Here is a 19,331-nt window from a genome sequence, read left to right as displayed (position 1 = left end):
ATGCTAGTTCTGAACGTCACATGCTAATGTAAAAAGCTGTTTTTTGATATAAATATGAACTTGATTGAACAAAACATGCATGTATTGTATAACATAATGTCCTAGGTGTGTCATCTGATGAAGCTCATCAAAGGTTAGTGCTGCATTTAGCTGTCTTCTGGGTTTTTGTGACATTATATGCTAGCTTGAAAAATGGGTGTCTGATTATTTCTGGCTGGGTACTCTGCTGACATAATCTAATGTTTTGCTTTCGCTGTAAAGCCTTTTTGAAATCGGACAGTGTGGTTAGATAAAGGAGAGTCTTGTCTTTAAAATGCTGTGAAATAGTCATATGTTTGAAAAATTGAAGTTTTTGTATTTTTGAGGAATTTGTCATTCGCGCCACGCCTATCATTGGATATTGGAGCAGGTGTTCCGCTACCGGAACGTCTAGATGTAAGAGGTTAAGGAGGACACAAGAAGTGGTGCTGAGACGTTGGAGAACGTGTAGCCCTATATTGGACGTTGTGCATTCACTCATGTACGCCCTAGAAGGCTACAAAGCGTAGCCTTAGGGGGTTACTTGTTTCTGAAAATCCTGTTACTGAAGGCATATCTATAATTCGTAACTCCTTCTACGTCCATCCGGATTGTATAATGTGTGGATCTCTGTAAAGACACCATCTGAGCCTAACTTTCTCTAAACCGGTGCCAACTGTATAACTCAGCTGGGATAGACAGCGGTAGGCTACATGGAACCATGCCTTGCTAGTGGAGAATGAATAGGAGATGCTAACAATGCTAGCCAATATCAGTGTAACATCAGAGGCCCAACATCGCGATACTTCCAGCAACGTTTCGCGAAGCAGACTCTACAGGCCAGACCGGGATTTGGGAAATCAATGTGAGAAGTGAAAGTTTCGTGAAAGGTTCGAAAGTAAAAAAACGGACATGATTTCATTTTCATCAAAAACAACTTTATATCGCAGGAGTGACTGATTTGACGGCCTGCACATACGCAGTTCAGTGCAAGAAGACACCCGATGACTAATTCTCTGCATGAGCTTAGCTAGCCAACACCGCCTACAAGCGTGATCAGGGATTTTTATTTGAGAAGCAGTTTCTAGGAATCTTCATACTGTACCATCTTTGGTAACATGTTAGCATGCCAGCTACATTCCTCTAATGCTAACAATGTTAGCTAGCCAACAATAGTGTAACGTTTGTTAGCATGCCAGATGACAGGTTCCTCTGGTTTTTCTACACTCCAAGCCCTGCTGTGCTACAACACTACAGCTTTAAGTGTTTCCAGACACACAAATCAGTTTTTGGACACGTCATCGATCCATAAAAAGCAACAGTGACATGATAGACGATTATTGTGCCTCGACAAGCCAAAGGGAAAATATGCTCTCTACTTAATAAGGTGACGAAAGGCATGCTAAGCTAGGGCTATGGCGGTCATTAAATTTTGTCAGCCGGTAACTGTCATGCAAATAAATGCTAGTCTCATGGTAATTGTCCGTTAATTAACCTCTCTTGGGTAGGGGGCAGTATTTTCACATCCGGATGAAAAGCGTGCCCAAAGTAAACTGCCTGTTACTCAGGCCCGGAAGCTAGGATATGCATATAATTGGTAAAGCTGGATAGAAAACACTCTAAAGTTTCTAAAACTGTTAAAATAATGTCTGAGTATAACAGAACTGAAATGGCAGGCGATACCCCGAGGACAAACCACCCCCCCCCCAAAAAAAAACTCAGCCTACCGCTATTTTCAATGGCTGTCACTTTTATTATAAGGCGAAGTCCTCCCAGATTGCAGTTCCTAGGGCTTCCACTAGATGTCAACAGTCTTTAGAAAGAGTTTCAGGCTGGATTTTGGAAAAATTTGCCAGAAATTGTAGTTTTTCTAGGTGGCTCCCATTTTGGCTGTAGTGTTTCCAAGCACGTGAATGAGAGCGCGTTCTTTGGTATTTTTCTCCGGTAAAGACAATAACGATACTCCGTCTTAAATTTTACCGTTTATTTATGTATTAGGGTACCTAAAGTTTGATTCTAAACGTTGTTTGACTTGTTTGGAAAAGTTTATTAATAACATTTGGGATTCATTTTGTATGCATTTTGATGAAGGGAAACTGGTTGGATTATTGACTGAAGCGCGCCAGCTAAACTGAGTTTTTATGGATATAAAGAAGGACATTATCGAACAAAAGGACCATTTGTGATGTTACTGGGACCTTTTGGAGTGCCAACAGAAGATCATCAAAGGTAAGGCATTTATTATATCGCTATTTCTAACTTCCGTGTCACACCTGCCTGGTTGAAATGTTTTTCATGGTTTTGTGTGCGGGGCGCTGTCCTCAGATAATCGCATGGTGTGGTTTTGCCGTAAAGCCTTTTTGAAATCTGACACAGCGGCTGGATTAACAAGAAGTTAAGCTTTATTTTGATGTATTACACTTGTGATTTTATGAAAGTTAAATATTTATAATTCTGTAGTTTGAATTTCGCACTCTGCAATTTCACCGGATGTTGGCCAGGTGGGACGCTACCGTCCCATATGCTTAATCAGAGTTATTCATGCAACTTTAGTTGGGATACAAACCTTAGGCTGCATGTTTTGATTTCGAATACATTCTAAGGCTGCATGATGCAACAAATGATTAAAAGGCATGAGCTCTGCTCTGTTTCTTGCAGAGGCCACACGCACTTCATCAGTCTCTCATTCACAACTTGTTAATATTCTCACCCATCAGACTATTCTCAATTTAATCTGGTCTTTACATATGGCCTACTAATTATGTATGGAATAATTTTTTACTTAGAATGGCCCACATAAAAAACGTCATCCGTAGCCTGCACTCGAATAGCGAACGCGGTTATGTTTTTAATTCGTCAGGTAGGCTAAACCGGTTGTAAAGTGGATTAATGTGCTTAATTTTAAGAATTGAAAAATAGAATATAGCAGCTCAAGAAATACAGTAGTGGCCAGTCAAAACTCTTTTTATACACGATTGCACAGTGACTGACCAAAAGAAAGCGTTCAGATGAAGCAGATACAGGACTGTTTTGCTAGCACAGACTGGAATATGTTCCGGGATTCTTCTGATGGCATTGAGGAGTACACCACATCAGTCACTGGCTTCATCAATAAGTGCATCGATGAAATATGCATGAGAGCACCAGCTGTTCCGGACGACTGTGTGATCATGCTCTCCAATGCAGATGTGAGTAAGACCTTAAAACAAGTCAACATTCACAAGGCCGCAGGGCCAGATGGAATACTGACATGTTCAACTTGTCCCTGACTGAGTCTGTAAAACCAACATGTTTTAAGCAGACCACTATAGTGCCTGTGCCCAAGAACACTAAGGTAACCTGCCTAAATGACTACCGACACGTTGCACTCACGTCTGTAGCCATAAAGTGCTTTGAAAGGCTGGTCTTGGCTAACAACACCATTATCCCAGAAACCCTAGACCCACAAATTTGCATACCTCCCCAACAGATCCACAGATGCAATCTCTATTGCACTCCACACTGCCCTTTCACATCTGGACAAAAGGAACACCTTTGCGAGAATGCTATTCATTGACTACAGCTCAGTGTTCAACACCATAGTGCCCTCAAAGCTCATCACTAAGCTAAGGACCCTGGGACTAAACACCTCCATCTGCAACTGGATCCTGCGCCACACTCAGGTGGTAAGGGTAGATAACAACACATCCGCCACACTGATCCTCAACACGGGGGCCCCTCAGGGGTGTGTGCTCAGTCCCCTCTTGTACTCCCTGATCACTTATGACTGCATGGCCAGACACGACTCCGAACCATCATCAAGTTTGTCGATGACACAAAAGTGGTAGGCCACATCACCAACAACGATGAGACAGCCTACAGGGAGAAGGTCAGAGACCTGGCCGTGTGGTGCCAGGACAACAACATCTCCCTCAACGTGATCAAGACAAAGGAGACGATTGTGGACTACAGTAAAAGACTGCCCCATTCTCATCAATGGGGCTGCAGTGGAGCAGGTTGAGAGCTTCAAGTTCCTTGGTGTCCACATCACCAACAAACTATCATGATCCAAACACACTAAGACAGTCGTGAAGAGGGCACGACAAAGGCTATTCCCCCTCAGGAGATTGAAAAGATTTGGCATGTGTCCCCAGATCCTCAAAAGGTTCAAAAGGTTCTACAGCTGCACCATCGAGAGCATCCAGACCAGTTGCAACTGCTCGGCATCTGACCGTAAAGCGCTACAGAGGGTAATGCGAACGGCCCAGTACATCACTGGGACCAAGCTTCCTGTCTTCCAGGACCTATAGAATTGGCGGTGTCAGAAGAAAGCCCATAAAATTTTCAGAAACTCCAGTCACCCAAGTTATAGACTGTTTTCTCTGCTTCCGCACGGCAAGCGGTACCGGAGCGCAAGTCTAGGACCAAAAGACTCCTCAAAAGCTTCTACCCCCAAGCCATAAGACTGCTGAACAATTAACAAAATCGCCACCGGACAATTTACATTGACCCCCCTCCCCCTCCCTTTTGTACACTGCTGCTACTCGCTGTTTATTATCAACGCATAGTCCCTTCACCCCCACCTACATGTACAAATTACCTCAACTAACCTATACCCCCGCACACTGACTCGGTACCGGTGCCCCCTGTACATAGCCGTGTTGTTCTTATTGTTGTTACTTTTTAATTGTTACTTTTTATTATAACTTTTTAATTGTTACTTTTTATTCTAACTTTTTATTTTAGTCTTGGTAAATATTTTCTTAACTCTTCTTGATCTGCACTGTTGGTTAAGGGCTTGTAAGTAAGCATTTCACGGTAAGGTCTATCTATACCTGTTGTATTCGGCGCATGTGACAAATAAGGTTTGATTTGATGTAGCATAATTTGAAATGGTGTTTTTTACATTGGATAAAAGCAGAGACTCAGAGATACAAAATGGTATATCATACACTGCATTTGAGGAACAATGGGAAAGTAATTCTGCTTTGAAAGTTTAAAACTTGTAACCTCACTTTTGAGATAATGGCTTTTGAATGTTTTGGTACTACTACTGGAGAGTTTATAGGATGCTCTCGATGTTGCAGCAGTAGAACCTTTTGAGAATCTGAGGACCCATGCCAAATCTTTTCAGTCTCCTGAGGGGGAAAAGGTTTTGTCGTGCCCTCTTCACGACTGTCTTGGTATGTTTGGACCATGATAGTTTGTTGGTGATGTGGACACCAAGGAACTTGAAACTCTCGACCCTCTCCACTACAGCCCTGTCAATGTTAATGGGGGCCTGTTCGGCCCTCCTTTTCCTATAGTCCACGATCAGCTCCTTAGTCTTGCTCACATTGAGGGAGAGGTTGTTGTCCTGGCATCACACATGAGACCGAATCAAGGTGGTCGGTCACCTATAGGCTACGCTTAGAGTTATTTGGCTACTTTAGTTGCGATTCAAACCTTATTAACACATATAGGCCTATTGGCTAGGCTACATGATGCATGCGGCTATGATTTGAAAAAGTCAACAACAACAAAAATGCATGCTCTGTTTCTGGCGTTAGACTGCACACGCTGGGCATTATTCACAAGTGAATGCATGCTCTGTTTCTGGCGTTAGACTGCACACGCTGGGCATTATTCACAAGTGAATGCATGCTCTGTTTCTGGCGTTAGACTGCACACGCTGGGCATTATTCACAAGTGAATGCATGCTCTGTTTCTGGCGTTAGACTGCACACGCTGGGCATTATTCACAAGTGAATGCATGCTCTGTTTCTGGCGTTAGACTGCACACGCTGGGCATTATTCACAAGTGAATGCATGCTCTGTTTCTGGCGTTAGACTGCACACGCTGGGCATTATTCACAAGTGAATGCATGCTCTGTTTCTGGAGTTAGACTGCACACGCTGGGCATTATTCACAAGTGAATGCATGCTCTGTTTCTGGCGTTAGACTGCACACGCTGGGCATTATTCACAAGTGAATGCATGCTCTGTTTCTGGCGTTAGACTGCACACGCTGGGCATTATTCACAAGTGAATGCATGCTCTGTTTCTGGCGTTAGACTGCACACGCTGGGCATTATTCACAAGTGACAATATTCTCCCCCATCAGACTATTCTCAATTTAATCTCGTTTTTACATATACTAAATAATATATGTGTGAAATTTGTTTTGATTTCGAATGGGCCATTTTCATGCACCTGTCGGAACACGGGCAGGGGGAAAAAAATACATCATCCCTATGCACTTGAACAGCGAATGGAGGACGCTTTTCCTGCGGTTCATTTTCATGCCAGCCAGCTAGGCTATACTCCGGTTGTAAAGTGAAGCAATGTGCTTAATATTAACAAAGATAAGAAAATAAACATAGTAAGCCTAGAGAAAACTGATGGGATCCTCCTCTTTTTAAGAGGCCATCAAAACTCTGTTTTCTCCTACGCAATTGCATAGCATAGCCTACAGAAATGTTGCAAAACACTTATTTCATTCCATGCATCACCCAGCTATGAGAAATTGGCTCTCGCAATGAGGTGATCCTATTCCGCTCAAACTCTGAATAACAGGGCTCTCATGAAGTGTTTGATATTCGAATGCATTTGCATTAACGCCAACGTGATTAGAGGGACAATAGAGCGCAGAGTACCAGGCGATTAGCGACTGGCAGTTAAGCATGTTTGGTAGGCTATTAATGACCAACAGAGCACCGTTTCGGAGAAGTCTAGTTACCGGGACTCGACGGTCACGTGGAATTTGACTGCGGTCATGACTCGTGACTGCCGTTGTGGAGGTAATACGGTCACCGTAACAGCCATATGCTAAGCTATTATAATAGGAGTGTTATGGAAGGGGAATGGCGTTTAAGTCTGGTGGGCTGTGGCTGGTCAGACACAGATCTGTGCTGTAACTGGAGGCATGCCCAACATACTCTACATGACAGAGAATTATGTCTGTTAGGCTTACATACTACACATTTGTACTTTATTATGAACGTTCGGTAACCTTGCGTGCCCCTGAACACAACCCTAATGTACAGTAGTGTCAGCAGGCAGGTACGTGTGTTTAAACCAATTCGACTAGGTCGAGGGGAACACCATTTTATGAGGAAGTAAAAATGTGTGATACGCAACACATTTCTATTAAAACGGACTATTGTGTTGTATCCCTGAATGCACCCTTAATGTGCAGTGCATTTGCAGTACGTCTCTAAACAGCTTCAACTAGCTCCAGGGGAGTAGAGAATCGTGACCAAGCTAAAAATATGTGTTTTAAAAAGCCTCCTCTTCTTCCCTAATGCATTATTGATCTAGGCGTTATTTTTAGAGGTATGAGCTTCGCTGTTTCCTGCTCCCAAAGGTTATGTAAGTCCACATGCATTATGCAACAGTTTCAAAAGACACTCCCAATCAAAACTGCTCAAAACGTCCACCAGGGATTGTCAAACACAATGTGTCGCGTCAACGAACCTCCATTGTCAGGAAACGTCACAACCAGATTAAATTATTTACCACAATGGACCTACAGTGCTAGAAATGTCAGGACATTGAATTTGATGGAGAGGAGAAAAAAACTGCCTGAAAACAAAGTTTATGAGATGGCCACCCAAGAGGCTGACAAAATAATTAGAGGGAAGTTATCAGAGAGAGTTTAGTAAACTGTTCTGGGGTCGAGTCTGTAACAAAGTCTTGGCTGGTGTTCGGTAATTAGAAGCCTTTGCCGAGGAGCCTAACAGAGGGGGCCTTGCTATTTCTCTCTAATGTCTTACAAACGCGCTCCGCGAGCCACAGGAGGAGTAAAACAACACCCTGCATGAGACCGCAACGCAAATAACTTGCTAGCCTCTTCTCCGACGGGGTGTGTGTGTGTGTTTTTGAAGCGTTTGTGTCCAATTGGTTGCCTGTTTGTGAAGCCAGTTTATAGAAGTGTGTGTGTGTAACATGTTTAACGATACATGTTGGGACCAGAAGTCCCCACAAGAATAGTAAACAAAGATTCAACCAACTGGATACATTTTGCCTGTCCCCGCAAGGAAAAAGGCTATTTATTTGTAGGGGGTTTAGGGTTTAGATTTAGGGTTAGGGGTTAAAGGTTAGGTTCAGGATTAAGGTTAGGTTTTGGGGTTAAGGTTAAGGAAAACAGGATTTTGAATGAGAATCAATTCTGTGTCACCACAAGGTTAATAAAATAAGACTGTGTGTGTGTGTGTGTGTGTGTGTGTGTGTGTGTGTGTGTGTGTGTGTGTGTGTTTGATTGTGTGTACGTTAGCTGCAAAGACATTTAAATAGCTTTGATATAGAGTGGCACTATTTAATCTAAAGCACATGAATGCACAGCAGAGCCGTGGTTAATTACAACACACGCTCTACCTCTCTCATTAGCTAGCATGCAGCGAGCCTTAGCTACAGTAGGCTCCTTTTTATAGGACATCTTCCATGAAATAACTAGGTTAATGCTTGGTAATATATAATTGACAGTGGAATAAACTAGCAATTAAGTCATGAGAGAAGGAAACTGCCAGGTATCCAACCGCTCAGGCCGTTCCTCATGTGTGTTAACCCCTTAGTTGGGAACAGAGAGAAGCCTTACTACTGGACCAAAACAATTAATAAACACTCTCTCTCTCTCACCTATCTGATGTTAGGAGGGAAAGGTCGCACAGAACCTATTGGAATGCAGCCCGAGTCAATAGAGAGAGGAGAGAGAGTAAGGGTGACAGAGAGAAACAGAGAGAGAGGGGGAGCGAGTAAGGGGGAGAGGAAGAAAGATGGTATAGGCCTAGTTTCTCCTCTGGGAGCAGAGAGGAGATGTCTCAGTGACCAGGGGAACTGCTACGGCCTCTGCAGTCACTTATCCCTTTCTCCACAGTTGCCGGGCCAACAACAACCACAGCCTTATCCTACTGATGTACTGTAGTGTAGAGAACATGCTTGGTGCTGTTCTGTGCAGATTTCCTTCTGACACCAAATGGAATCTCTCTCCATCCCTCGCTCCTTTCTCGAAAAGGCTCATATTAGGCTGTGACAGATGGGGATTTCCATGCAGTGGAGGGCCCCTTGTTTTATTTCTCTGTCTTAACTCTCCACCTCCTCAAAGACCTCTCTCTCTCTCTCCACATTAAGTTGTGGCGGATGGGGGACTTCCATAGCATTAGCAGAACAACAGAGCTACGGTAACAGTAAGTATTGAGTATGTATCGTAGCCACAGTCTTCCTATAGGATTACGTTTTTAAAACCCATTGTCTGAGCCTCTATTACGACTGTATATGGAGAGGCTGAGGAATACAGAAACAGGATTTGGTTTCTGGCCCGGCTGTATATTCCAGTGGAGGTTGCACATTCCTAGGCGGAGACCACATGACTGTCTGGGGGGATGGATGCAGCTATTGTGTAGCTAGTCGCTAATGTGTAACCAGAAGGGGGTGGGACGTTGGAGGAGAGCTCCGTTATAGACTAGCCTTGTGTAGGATTTCCTCTGAAACACAAACACCCCCAGGGGGCCTTGGTGGGTGACAGGCAGGAACTCATATGAAATGGTTGAACGCGAATGCTGGGCCGTGTTCATTAGGCATAAAAACAAAATAACAGTTCTGTTTGCTGTTGCAAAAAAATTTTGAAACTTTTTCCGTCAATGAACTCAACCCAGGTTTTGTATTAATGTCATTTCAAATAGGCTCTCTGCGAGATTTGGCATACATGGGCGACAATGACGCTTTTTTGGCGCTAAGGGGGTTAACACCACATAGTAACAGAAAGTCACAGAGGAAGAGACCCATAACGCCACAACCCTGAGGAATGGGGGGGGAGTCAGCGCCACCACAACAAACCCTCCTGAGACGGCCCTTTATAATCCCTGACCACTGACGCACTTTGCGGCCAAAACAAAGCGACTCCGCTTTGCTTTCTCGAGGCCTTTTGGAATGTACTGTACGCCCCTCCCCCTGTGGACTACAAAAGCCTTTTGAGTTTCGGCGGAAGGAAAGCAAATCCAAGCAAACAAGTAGTGTCCTTAAGAATTTCGGCTGTCAACAATTCATAAACACGACTCTATAAACTAAGTCCCTAAACTTTATACAAGATGAAATAGCTAGGAGAGTTCTGAAGCTCTGAGGCTGTGTTGTTGTCACTGTGGGGTCAGCTAGGGTTCAAAGCTGCCTGTGTGGTCTGGTGCAGTTGTGTTATTATGTTTGTTATCATAAAAAGAGCAGGAAATCTCGCGGTCACCTCTGCCAGTTTGTATGGCACGATCAGCCGCTCTCCCACCGTGACAGTCTTCCTGGTGGTCAGAGCCTCGAACAGCATCTCCTCCTTCACCTGCGGACATAGACAAGCACAAGGTCAGTCAAAGCAGAGACAGGAAGTCACTCTGAATAGAGTGCATAGCTATTAGTTGCATACATACATTAGATAACAGATAGCGGTTAGCCAATACTCTACTCAACCCCCTCTTTCTAAGTGACACTGATATGGTTAGCTGAGATTAGCTTCCTTGTGTTGAGCAGGACACAGACGCGCACGCGCTCACGAACCTGCTAGCCTTGGCCCCAGCAGACAGCCCATTGAGAGAGACAGCTGTCACTGCACACACATCTGACCACTCATCCATCCACTGGGATTATGCTGACAGATGCTGCTGAGGACGCGGCAGAGGGTACCCTGTGTGTGTGCGCGTGTGTTTGCGAGAGAGAGAGTGAAGTAGCAGGGCGTTGATCTTTCAGTTGCTTCCTTTATAAAATGGTCTTTGATGTAAACAGCAGCATTTGTGAGGGACACTAATCAGATTTAAGTTCATACTTCTTGGTAATCCCCCACTGGGTGCGGAGCTAATTCTACTGCTCACTGATTGGTCTGTGCTTCATGACTGTCGCCTGGTAATCGCGCTTAGATTCCATTCTCTTGCAAGGTTTTTAATACAGAAAAAAAGAAATCTGTGCTGTTACTGTATATTAATACATTTCTCAATCAAGTTAATGGGAGATGTGCCCTGAAGCAAAGCCCAAACTGACACTGGAACTGTTTTACTGTCATAGACCCATCACTTAACACCGTCCTAGCTCCACCTAGCACTACTGGGACCCTGAGGTCCGGCCAGAGGAACCAGTCTGTCAACTCTACCATCTGACCCTGCTCCACTTCCTCTTCCTGTTCTGCCCCCCCCCCCACAAGAAACAGGAAGTCCGTGCCAGTCATATTCCCATTCATGCATCAGTCTACACTACAGCCAATTAGCTTTCCCTGTGGAAAGTGCTGCTCACGTGACACCACAGTGTAGTAAACGCAAAGATGGTGAATTGGTGACCGATAGTTCACCCGTGGTATGATATGATACATGTTTATGTTCTAGATATTTGCTGCTTATGTTAGTGGTTTTGAGGTGATTTAGGCATGCTTTTAGAAAAGCGCTAACAGCTATCAAGCACATTGTTTTGCAGCAGACACTAGTGCTAAAGCTTATCCCTAGCCAAGTAAGCAAACCCAAATCTTCAGTTGCGGGCTGTCTCTCCGCTGTATAAATTAATGGCATTAGTATCTAATCATTTGGGCCGAGCTATCCCATTAATTCAGCAAAACCCTGCCTTGTTTGAATGACGTGACACCGCGACTACTCTACCAGAGCATTGAGAAACCCCAGTATTTCCTTTCGAAGGTGCTTCTACTCTCTCCGACCCTCAACATGTGGTGAGCATGTGCCTCATCTCACGTCCACATAAATCACATGGTACTCGCGGCACAAAAACGACTCTCTTCCTTTAAAAACACCCAACTGGTTCCCCTTTCTGCATAATACCCTGTGGCACACTTGTCAGGCTTTCCAACACACTTTGATCATTTTATCAGTGACTCAACAGGGTAGACTGCGTAATCCTTGTGGTTTGTGTCCGTGGGTAGAGCGACGCAATCCCTCACTTCTGAGGTAAATGAGAACAGCATGGCCGACTGTCGAGTAGGCTCCGGTCAGAGTTTCTACAGTAAGTTGACATCAGCTAGCGGTTACGTCATGGTTTTGATAGCGCTATGTAGGCTTTATGTCAGTCAGTTTGCTTAAGTAGTGTAGAAAGATACCTTGATGCCCTCCTATAACATATTCTGGTCTTTAAAGCACAGCACAATTAGATATATCACCTGTGACAATGACAGGCTACATTCTGAGGTACAGGAGAAATGCTCAGCTGGCTGCCAGCATTCGCAGTCAGATGCCGTAGCTGTGGAACAACAGCGGAGAGTGATGATGTATTGCGGTTCTACTGTAGGAGGGAGATGCAGCAGTACACAGAGTGTAAGAGCTGTGGTTAAGGAGGCAGGCGTGTCTAATGCAAGCCCAATCCCACAAGGCACTTGTGTGGGTTCGTTAGCACTGCAGTGGAAGCGTGAGTCAGAGAACTGGGGCTACAACACATCCAAATCCCATGCCCTTTTCACACTAATCGACCTGATCGGAACCGTACAGTGCTGGCTCAGATATTTTCCTTTTCAGCATGGTTCCAGTAACTGTGGTGTATACAGGCTGGTTGCGGTACAGTTTCCCATGGGCCGATTTGGCTCAGTTCCGTAGTGTGAAAAGGGTCAAGAAGTCTCCTTTGTAAGGAGAATGTGATCCGGACCCCAAAAATAAGGACACTCTTCTCAGCACAACTTCTGAATAGAATTAGATATTCTATGGACCTCCTGTTCACCCATCTGCCATGCTTTTTCTTCCGATTATGTCTCCCACTTGAGTTCCTCAAATGGAACACGCCCATTGTCTAATAATGTTAGTCCTACAGTATAATGTCAAGCTTAGCTTAGCGCGCGCGTGTGTGTGTGTGTGTGTGTGTGTGTGTGTGTGTGTGTGTGTGTGTGTGTGTGTGTGTGTGTGTGTGTGTGTGTACACGCTGGTCCTAACGGGGCTTTGGCAGTTTCAAATGAGACCACCATGTATTTACAGTGCAAGTTCAGCCAGTTCTGCTCAAACAACCATTTCAACAATGTCAGCTTTTGGGGGTGACAATACTCCAACAAACTGTCAGGAGTAGGATGGGATTCGTAAAGGGTGGTGTGTATCTCATTGGAAATATTTGATTTATGAGGGATTTCTTTGCACTAGTACCCTTGCATTGGCCTCTTCGCTAGCCTGTGGCAATCAACACCATAAAAAACGATTTGCAGTCTACGCAAACATTTGAAAACAATTCGCTGACGAATTATGGATGCCATGCCACAATTGATTGATTGATTGAGAGTGTGTGTGTGTCTAATATATATATATCACTATATTCTGGCTGTCATGAGCTCTAGTCACCCAGTTTTCAAAAGACATCTCAATGTCGAAAATGAAAACAAGTCTTATCCCACTGGGCAGAAACTGGTTGAAATCAACGTTGTTTCCACGTCCTTTCAACAAAATATGATGACGTTGAAATCAATGTGGAAAACTGATTGGATTTGCAAATAATCAAAGTAAGGGATTAGTATTTTCTTCAAACCTTTCACCTAAATTCAATGACATGGTGACATTTGTTGTTGATTTCACGCTGAATTTACGTTCGTTGACAACTCGAACAAATGCAAATCAAAACAAGATGTTAAACTGAGGTCTGTGTCCAGTGGGACGACTCCATCAATAAAGCCAAAAACGCCTCGCAAAATGATAAACTATCAAATGATACGCTGGATGCAAACCCAAATCATCTTGGAATACATTTTTACCCCATCTCCAAACTGGACACGAGGTGATACAGTGAGTTAGTAATAAAGTCCTGTTGTTGCTACTCTGCGTCACATACTGCGACTGTAAACCAAATCCATTTGTATTCCTTACAGCCATTAAAATACACAGGAATCAACGTGCCAACTGCAGCTCATGCGTTCTACGATACAAATGAATGTGTAATGTTTCTTTTACATTGCTTGTGTACAGGCCAAACAGTTTAACATGTCAAGAACCAATATCCATATGTACAGTATTCAAATCTCTCAGTGTCTGTCTGTAAACCTGAGCTGAAAAAATGTAACACATATTTTGGAGAAAAAAAGAATGAACATCCTCTCACCTCAGTCATGGGTAAATCAAATGAGAGTTCCAAGCCTCTATTGATACAGTTGAAGTCAGAAGTTTAACATACACTTTAGCCAAATACATTTAAACTCAGTTTTTCACAATTCCTGTCATTTAATCCTAGTAAAAATTCCCTGTCTTAGGTCACCACTTTATTTTAAGAATGTGAAATGTCAGAATAATAGTTGACAGAATTATATATTTCATCACATTCCCAGTGGGTCAGAAGTTTACATACACTCAATGAGAATTTGGTAGCATTGACTTTAAATTGTTTAACCTGTTGGGTCTAGGGGGCAGCATTTGCACGTCTGGATAAAAAAAATGTACCCGATTTAATCTGGTTACTAATCCTACCCAGTAACTAGAATATGCATATACTTATTATATATGGATAGAAAACACTCTAAAGTTTCCAAAACTGTTTGAATGGTGTCTGTGAGTATAACAGAACTCATTTGGCAGGCAAAACCCTGAGACATTTTCTGACAGGAAGTGGATACCTGATGTGTTGTATTGATTTTAAACCTATCCCATTGAAAAACACAGGGGTTTAGGAATATTTTGGCACTTCCTATTGCTTCCACTAGATGTCACCAGCCTTTACAAAGTGTTTTGAGTCTTCTGGAGGGAGATCTGACCGAACAAGAGCCATGGAACGGTGATGTCCCATTAGACACCTGGCGCTACTTCATGTTGGGTACCCTCGTTCCAATACGTTATAAAAGGCTATGCATTCGTCCACCTTGAATATTATTCATGTTCTGGTTAAAAAGGCCCTAATGATTTATGCTATACAACGTTTGACATGTTTGAACGAACGGAAATATATTTTTTCCCCTCGTTCATGACGAAGTCCGGCTGGCTTACATCATGTGCTAACGAGACGGAGATTTTTGGACATAAATGATGAGCTTTTTTGAACAAAACTACATTCGTTATGGACCTGTGATACCTGGAAGTGACATCTGATGAAGAGAATCAAAGGTAATGGATTATTTACATAGTATTTTCGATTTTAGATCTCCCCAACATGACGTCTAGTCTGTATCGCAACGCGTATTTTTCTGGGCACAGTGCTCAGATTATTGCAAAGTGTGATTTCCCAGTAAGGTTATTTTTAAATCTGGCAAGTTGATTGCGTTCAAAAGATGTAAATCTATAATTCTTTAAATGACAATATAATATTTTACCAATGTTTTCTAATTTTAATTATTTAATTTGTGACGCTGACTTGACTGCCGGTTATTGGAGGAAACGATTTCCTCAACATCAATGCCATAGTAAAACGCTGTTTTTGTATATAAATATGAACTTGATAGAACTAAAAATGCATGCATTGTCTAACATAATGTCCTAGGAGTGTCATCTGATGGAGATTGTAAAAGGTTAGTGTATCATTTTAGCTGGTTTTATGGTTTTGGTGACCCTGTCTTTGACTTGACAAAACATTACACACAACTCTTGTAAATGTACTGTCCTAACATACTCTAAATTTATGCTTTCGCCGTAAAACCTTTTTGAAATCGTAAAACGTGGTTAGATTAAGGAGATGTTTATCTTTCAAATGGTGTAACATAGTTGTATTTTTGAAAAATTTGAATTTTGACATTTATTTGGATTCAAATTTGCCGCTCTTGAAATGCACCTGCTGTTGATGGAGTGCACCACAGGTGGCACGCTAGCGTCCCACCTAGCCCCAAGAGGTTAACTTGGGTCAAACGTTTCGGGTAGCCTTCCACAAACTTCCCACAATAAATTGGGTGCATTTTGGCCCATTCCTCCTGACAGAGCTGGTGTAACTGAGTCAGGTTTGTAGGCCTCCCTGCTCGCACACGCTTTTTCAGTTGGGCCCACACATTTTCTATGGGATTGAGGTCAGGGCTTTGTGATGGCCACTCCAATACCTTGACTTAGTTGTCTTTAAGCCATTTTGCCACAACTTTGGAAGTATGCTTGGGGGTCATTGTCCATTTGGAAGACCCATTTGCGACCAAGCTTTAACTTCCTGACTGATGTCTTGAGATGTTGCTTCAATATATCCACATAATTTTCCTGCCTCATGATGCCATCTATTTTGTGAAGTGCACCAGTCCCTTCTGCAGCAAAGCACCCCACAACATGATGCTGCCACCCTCGTGCTTCACGGTTGGGATGGTGTTCTTCGGCTTGCAAGCTTCCCTCTTTTTCCTCCGCAAGCTTCCCTCTTTTTCCTCCAAACATAACGATGGTCATTATGGCCAAACAGTTCTATTTTTGTTTCATAAGACCAGAGGATATTTCTCCAAAAAGTACGATCGTTGTCCCCATGTGCAGTTGCAAACCGTAGTTTGGCTTTTTTATGGCGGTTTTGGAGCAGTGGCTTCTTCCTTGCTGAGCGGCCTTTCAGGTTATGTCGATATAGGACTCGTTTTACTGTGGATATAGATACTTTTGTACCTGTTTCCACCAGCATCTTCACAAGGTCCTTTGCTGCTGTTCTGGGATTGATTTGCACTTTTCGCGCCAAAATACGTTCATCTCTAGGAGACAGAACGCGTCTCCGTCCTGAGCAGTATGACGGCTGCTTGGTCCCATGGTGTTTATACTTGCGTACTATTGTTTGTACAGATGTACGTTTCTTTTGATTTTCCTATGATGTCAAGCAGAGAGGCAATGAGTTTGAAGGTAGGCCTTGAAATACATCCACAGGTACACATCCAGACTCAAATGATGTCAATTAGCCTATCAGAAGCTTCTAAAGCCATGACATCATTTTCTGGAATTTTCCAAGCTGTTTAAAGGCACAGTCAACTTAGTGTATGTAAACTTCTGACCCACTGGAATTGTGATACTGTGAATTATAAGTGAAATAATCTGTCTGTAAACAACTATTGGAAAAATTACTTGTGTCATGCACAAAGTAGATGTCCTAACCGACTTGCCAAAACTATAGTTTGTAAACAAGAAATGTGTGGAGTGGTTAAAAAACGAGTTTTAATAACTCCAACCTAAGTGTATGTAAACTTCCAACTTCAACTGTAGGTCATAATATTGCAGCTCAACCATACCATAGCCGACCTGCGAACAGTCCTTATACTAATAACTGCTGTAGCGTAGAATTGTTCAGTTTTAGGGATCTGAAGTAGCTGTCAACCTTGCCTGTCAACACAACAGAAGGCACTCCCATTACCTCGATGGGTGAAATGTGAAGGAGAAAAAAAACAAGGGACATCATAAAACACCACAGATATCAGAATCGACGGGTCACGAAAACGAGTGAATGAATGACTAATAGACAAGGAGGTATACCTCGAGCAGCTCCGAGACAGTGGGCAGCACCTCCGGGTTACAGATGTCTATGGAGTCGTCCCTATAGGACTTCTTCCTGTAGCGGATGTTGCCCAGGTGGAGGATAGCAGACAGCAGGGAGAAGATCCTACCAGACAGGAAGGGAGAGAGGGAGGGAGTCAAATACGAGTTAAGGTGAGGATAAACCTAGACAACTGCATTAGAAATGATTGTGTGGAAAAGATGGAGAGAGAAAGGGAGAAAGAGACAGACATGTGGGGCGTGTGTGTGTGTGTGTGTGTGTGTGTGTGTGTGTGTGTGTGGGGCGTGTGTGTGTGTGTGTGTGTGTGTGTGTGTGTGTGTTTAGTGTACTTACTGTTTGCGTGTGGCAGGGAGGAACCCCACCATCTCCATAGCCAACTGCAGCCGCTCAAAGTCGTGCTTCAGGTCCTCCCCTTCCACAGTGAAGCAGTCCTGCTGAAGTAACGAGTATCGCTATCAACAGACAACACTTGACCATACAATATACACCTGTACCGTAGAATACCACACACACTACCTATTAGGCATGTCTTACAAACTCTAACACTACTTTTGACTCAACCACCTTACCATATCTTTTTCTAGTTCACATCTTATCTGATTTACTGAATCTCTCTCTCGAAAAAAAAATCAGGGATAGTCAATTTCGGTCCTGGAGCTTTGGTTTTCATTCTCTCCTTCTAATCAGGGTTGATTGATAATCATGAATCAATCATTTAAAAAAATATATATATATTTTTAACTGAACTATTTTGTCCCTCCAGGCCAGGAACTGAATAAGCCTGCTTTATACAACAGCCTTATGGCATAAGAGTGTTTGGTTGTTGTTCTAAGGGAGGTGGTCAAGCCAAAACACACACAAGGTTGTCCTTCCGTGCTCGGAGCCTGGTGGCCACTGGCAGGGCTAATGGAGAGCGGCCTTCCTCTCAGTTCTAATGATGGTGCAGAGAGCAAACACACGAAACGGGATCAGCTTCTAAAACCACTTAACATTCTTCCCTACTGTTTGGATTTCTTTACAGTTTCCAGGGTACAGTGGGTAATGAGCCATTTCTGAGGTGAAAATGTGCACTTTCTCCAACATGAGATTTGAGGCTTCACAAGCGCTTGGGTAAAGAAGAGAATGTCCAAATTGCTGGGTTCGTTGTTCGTTTTTTTTCAAATGCCAAACGGCGCAATGCGATATGTCAAAGGAAGTTGAGAAAACAAAGAGAGATCATTGTCAGCCAGTTCCAACTTGGAATCTCTGGGCCGACACCAAACCCTTAACTCTGATACTTGTCTAATCAAAACAAAATCGGTTCAGGTCACTGAGGGAATGACTGAAGAAAGCTCCCTTCTTGTTCTTTTTACCTTCTCAAACAGAGAAAGGTATTTTATTCAGCGCATATGCTACTGTTTACTTACCACGCCGTGTCATCAAGTTAACCCTAAATGTACATGGTGAACATTTTTGTGATAAAAGTGGATACATATGGCATATAGCTTTTAGCGATGTTCCCACTTGGGGCCGAATTCTGACTTGAGATACTGTCTGTGCATGTGTCTCAAAAGATTCTTTTAAAATCACACATTGATATCAGTGCGAGAACTATTTCAAGTTAGGATTGGCCCCTTGTCCTAATCACAGACTTTAGCGGTAAATGCCTTTTGACAGGCCACCGGTGTTGTGTGAGAAAGTGCTCATCATTCAAAATGTGTACTACGACAGCATGCTTCTCACACCCAAGCAATTCGACCAAAGTGAACCCAAAAAAAGACACGGAAATACACCCACAGCCACCAAGCCAGAAACATACCACATCCCAAATAAATAAAAAAACGGCAAACATGTTTGGTCATTGTGATCTTGTGTCAGACGCTCCTTGTGATTGTTTATGTTTCAGAGCGTGTGAGTGAGAGAGTAGAAAAGAGAGGGAAAGAGAACAGCCAAGCAGTCAGGAAGCGTTGGGAGGCACAGCGCGACAGACGGACTCTGACATCATCTCCTCTGGCTCAAGG

General features: G+C 43.2%; 1 protein-coding gene across 12 annotated transcripts in view; it reads right to left on the bottom strand.

The window, feature by feature from the left end:
• The window catches only part of myo9ab (myosin IXAb), a 236,284-nt gene that overhangs the window by 97,126 nt on the left and 119,827 nt on the right, over positions 1-19,331 (bottom strand). For 9 of the 12 annotated variants that reach the window (XM_014123951.2, XM_014123952.2, XM_014123945.2 and 6 more), the window contains 3 exons: positions 17,665-17,765; positions 17,310-17,436; positions 10,208-10,297 (listed from right to left, as the gene is read on the bottom strand). In XM_014123951.2, coding sequence (XP_013979426.1) covers positions 10,208-10,297; positions 17,310-17,436; positions 17,665-17,765 — 318 coding nt within the window. The remainder of the gene's footprint in view (positions 1-10,207; positions 10,298-17,309; positions 17,437-17,664; positions 17,766-19,331) is intronic. The other 3 variants (XM_014123946.2, XM_014123956.2, XM_014123950.2) reach the window with 1 other exon arrangement.

This window comes from Salmo salar, chromosome ssa10 (assembly GCF_905237065.1).
Source record: "Salmo salar chromosome ssa10, Ssal_v3.1, whole genome shotgun sequence".
In the NCBI taxonomy this organism is placed as follows: Eukaryota; Metazoa; Chordata; class Actinopteri; order Salmoniformes; family Salmonidae; genus Salmo; species Salmo salar.
The sequence above is the reverse complement of the archived record's forward strand: the minus strand, read 5'-3'. Positions and strand labels throughout refer to the sequence as shown.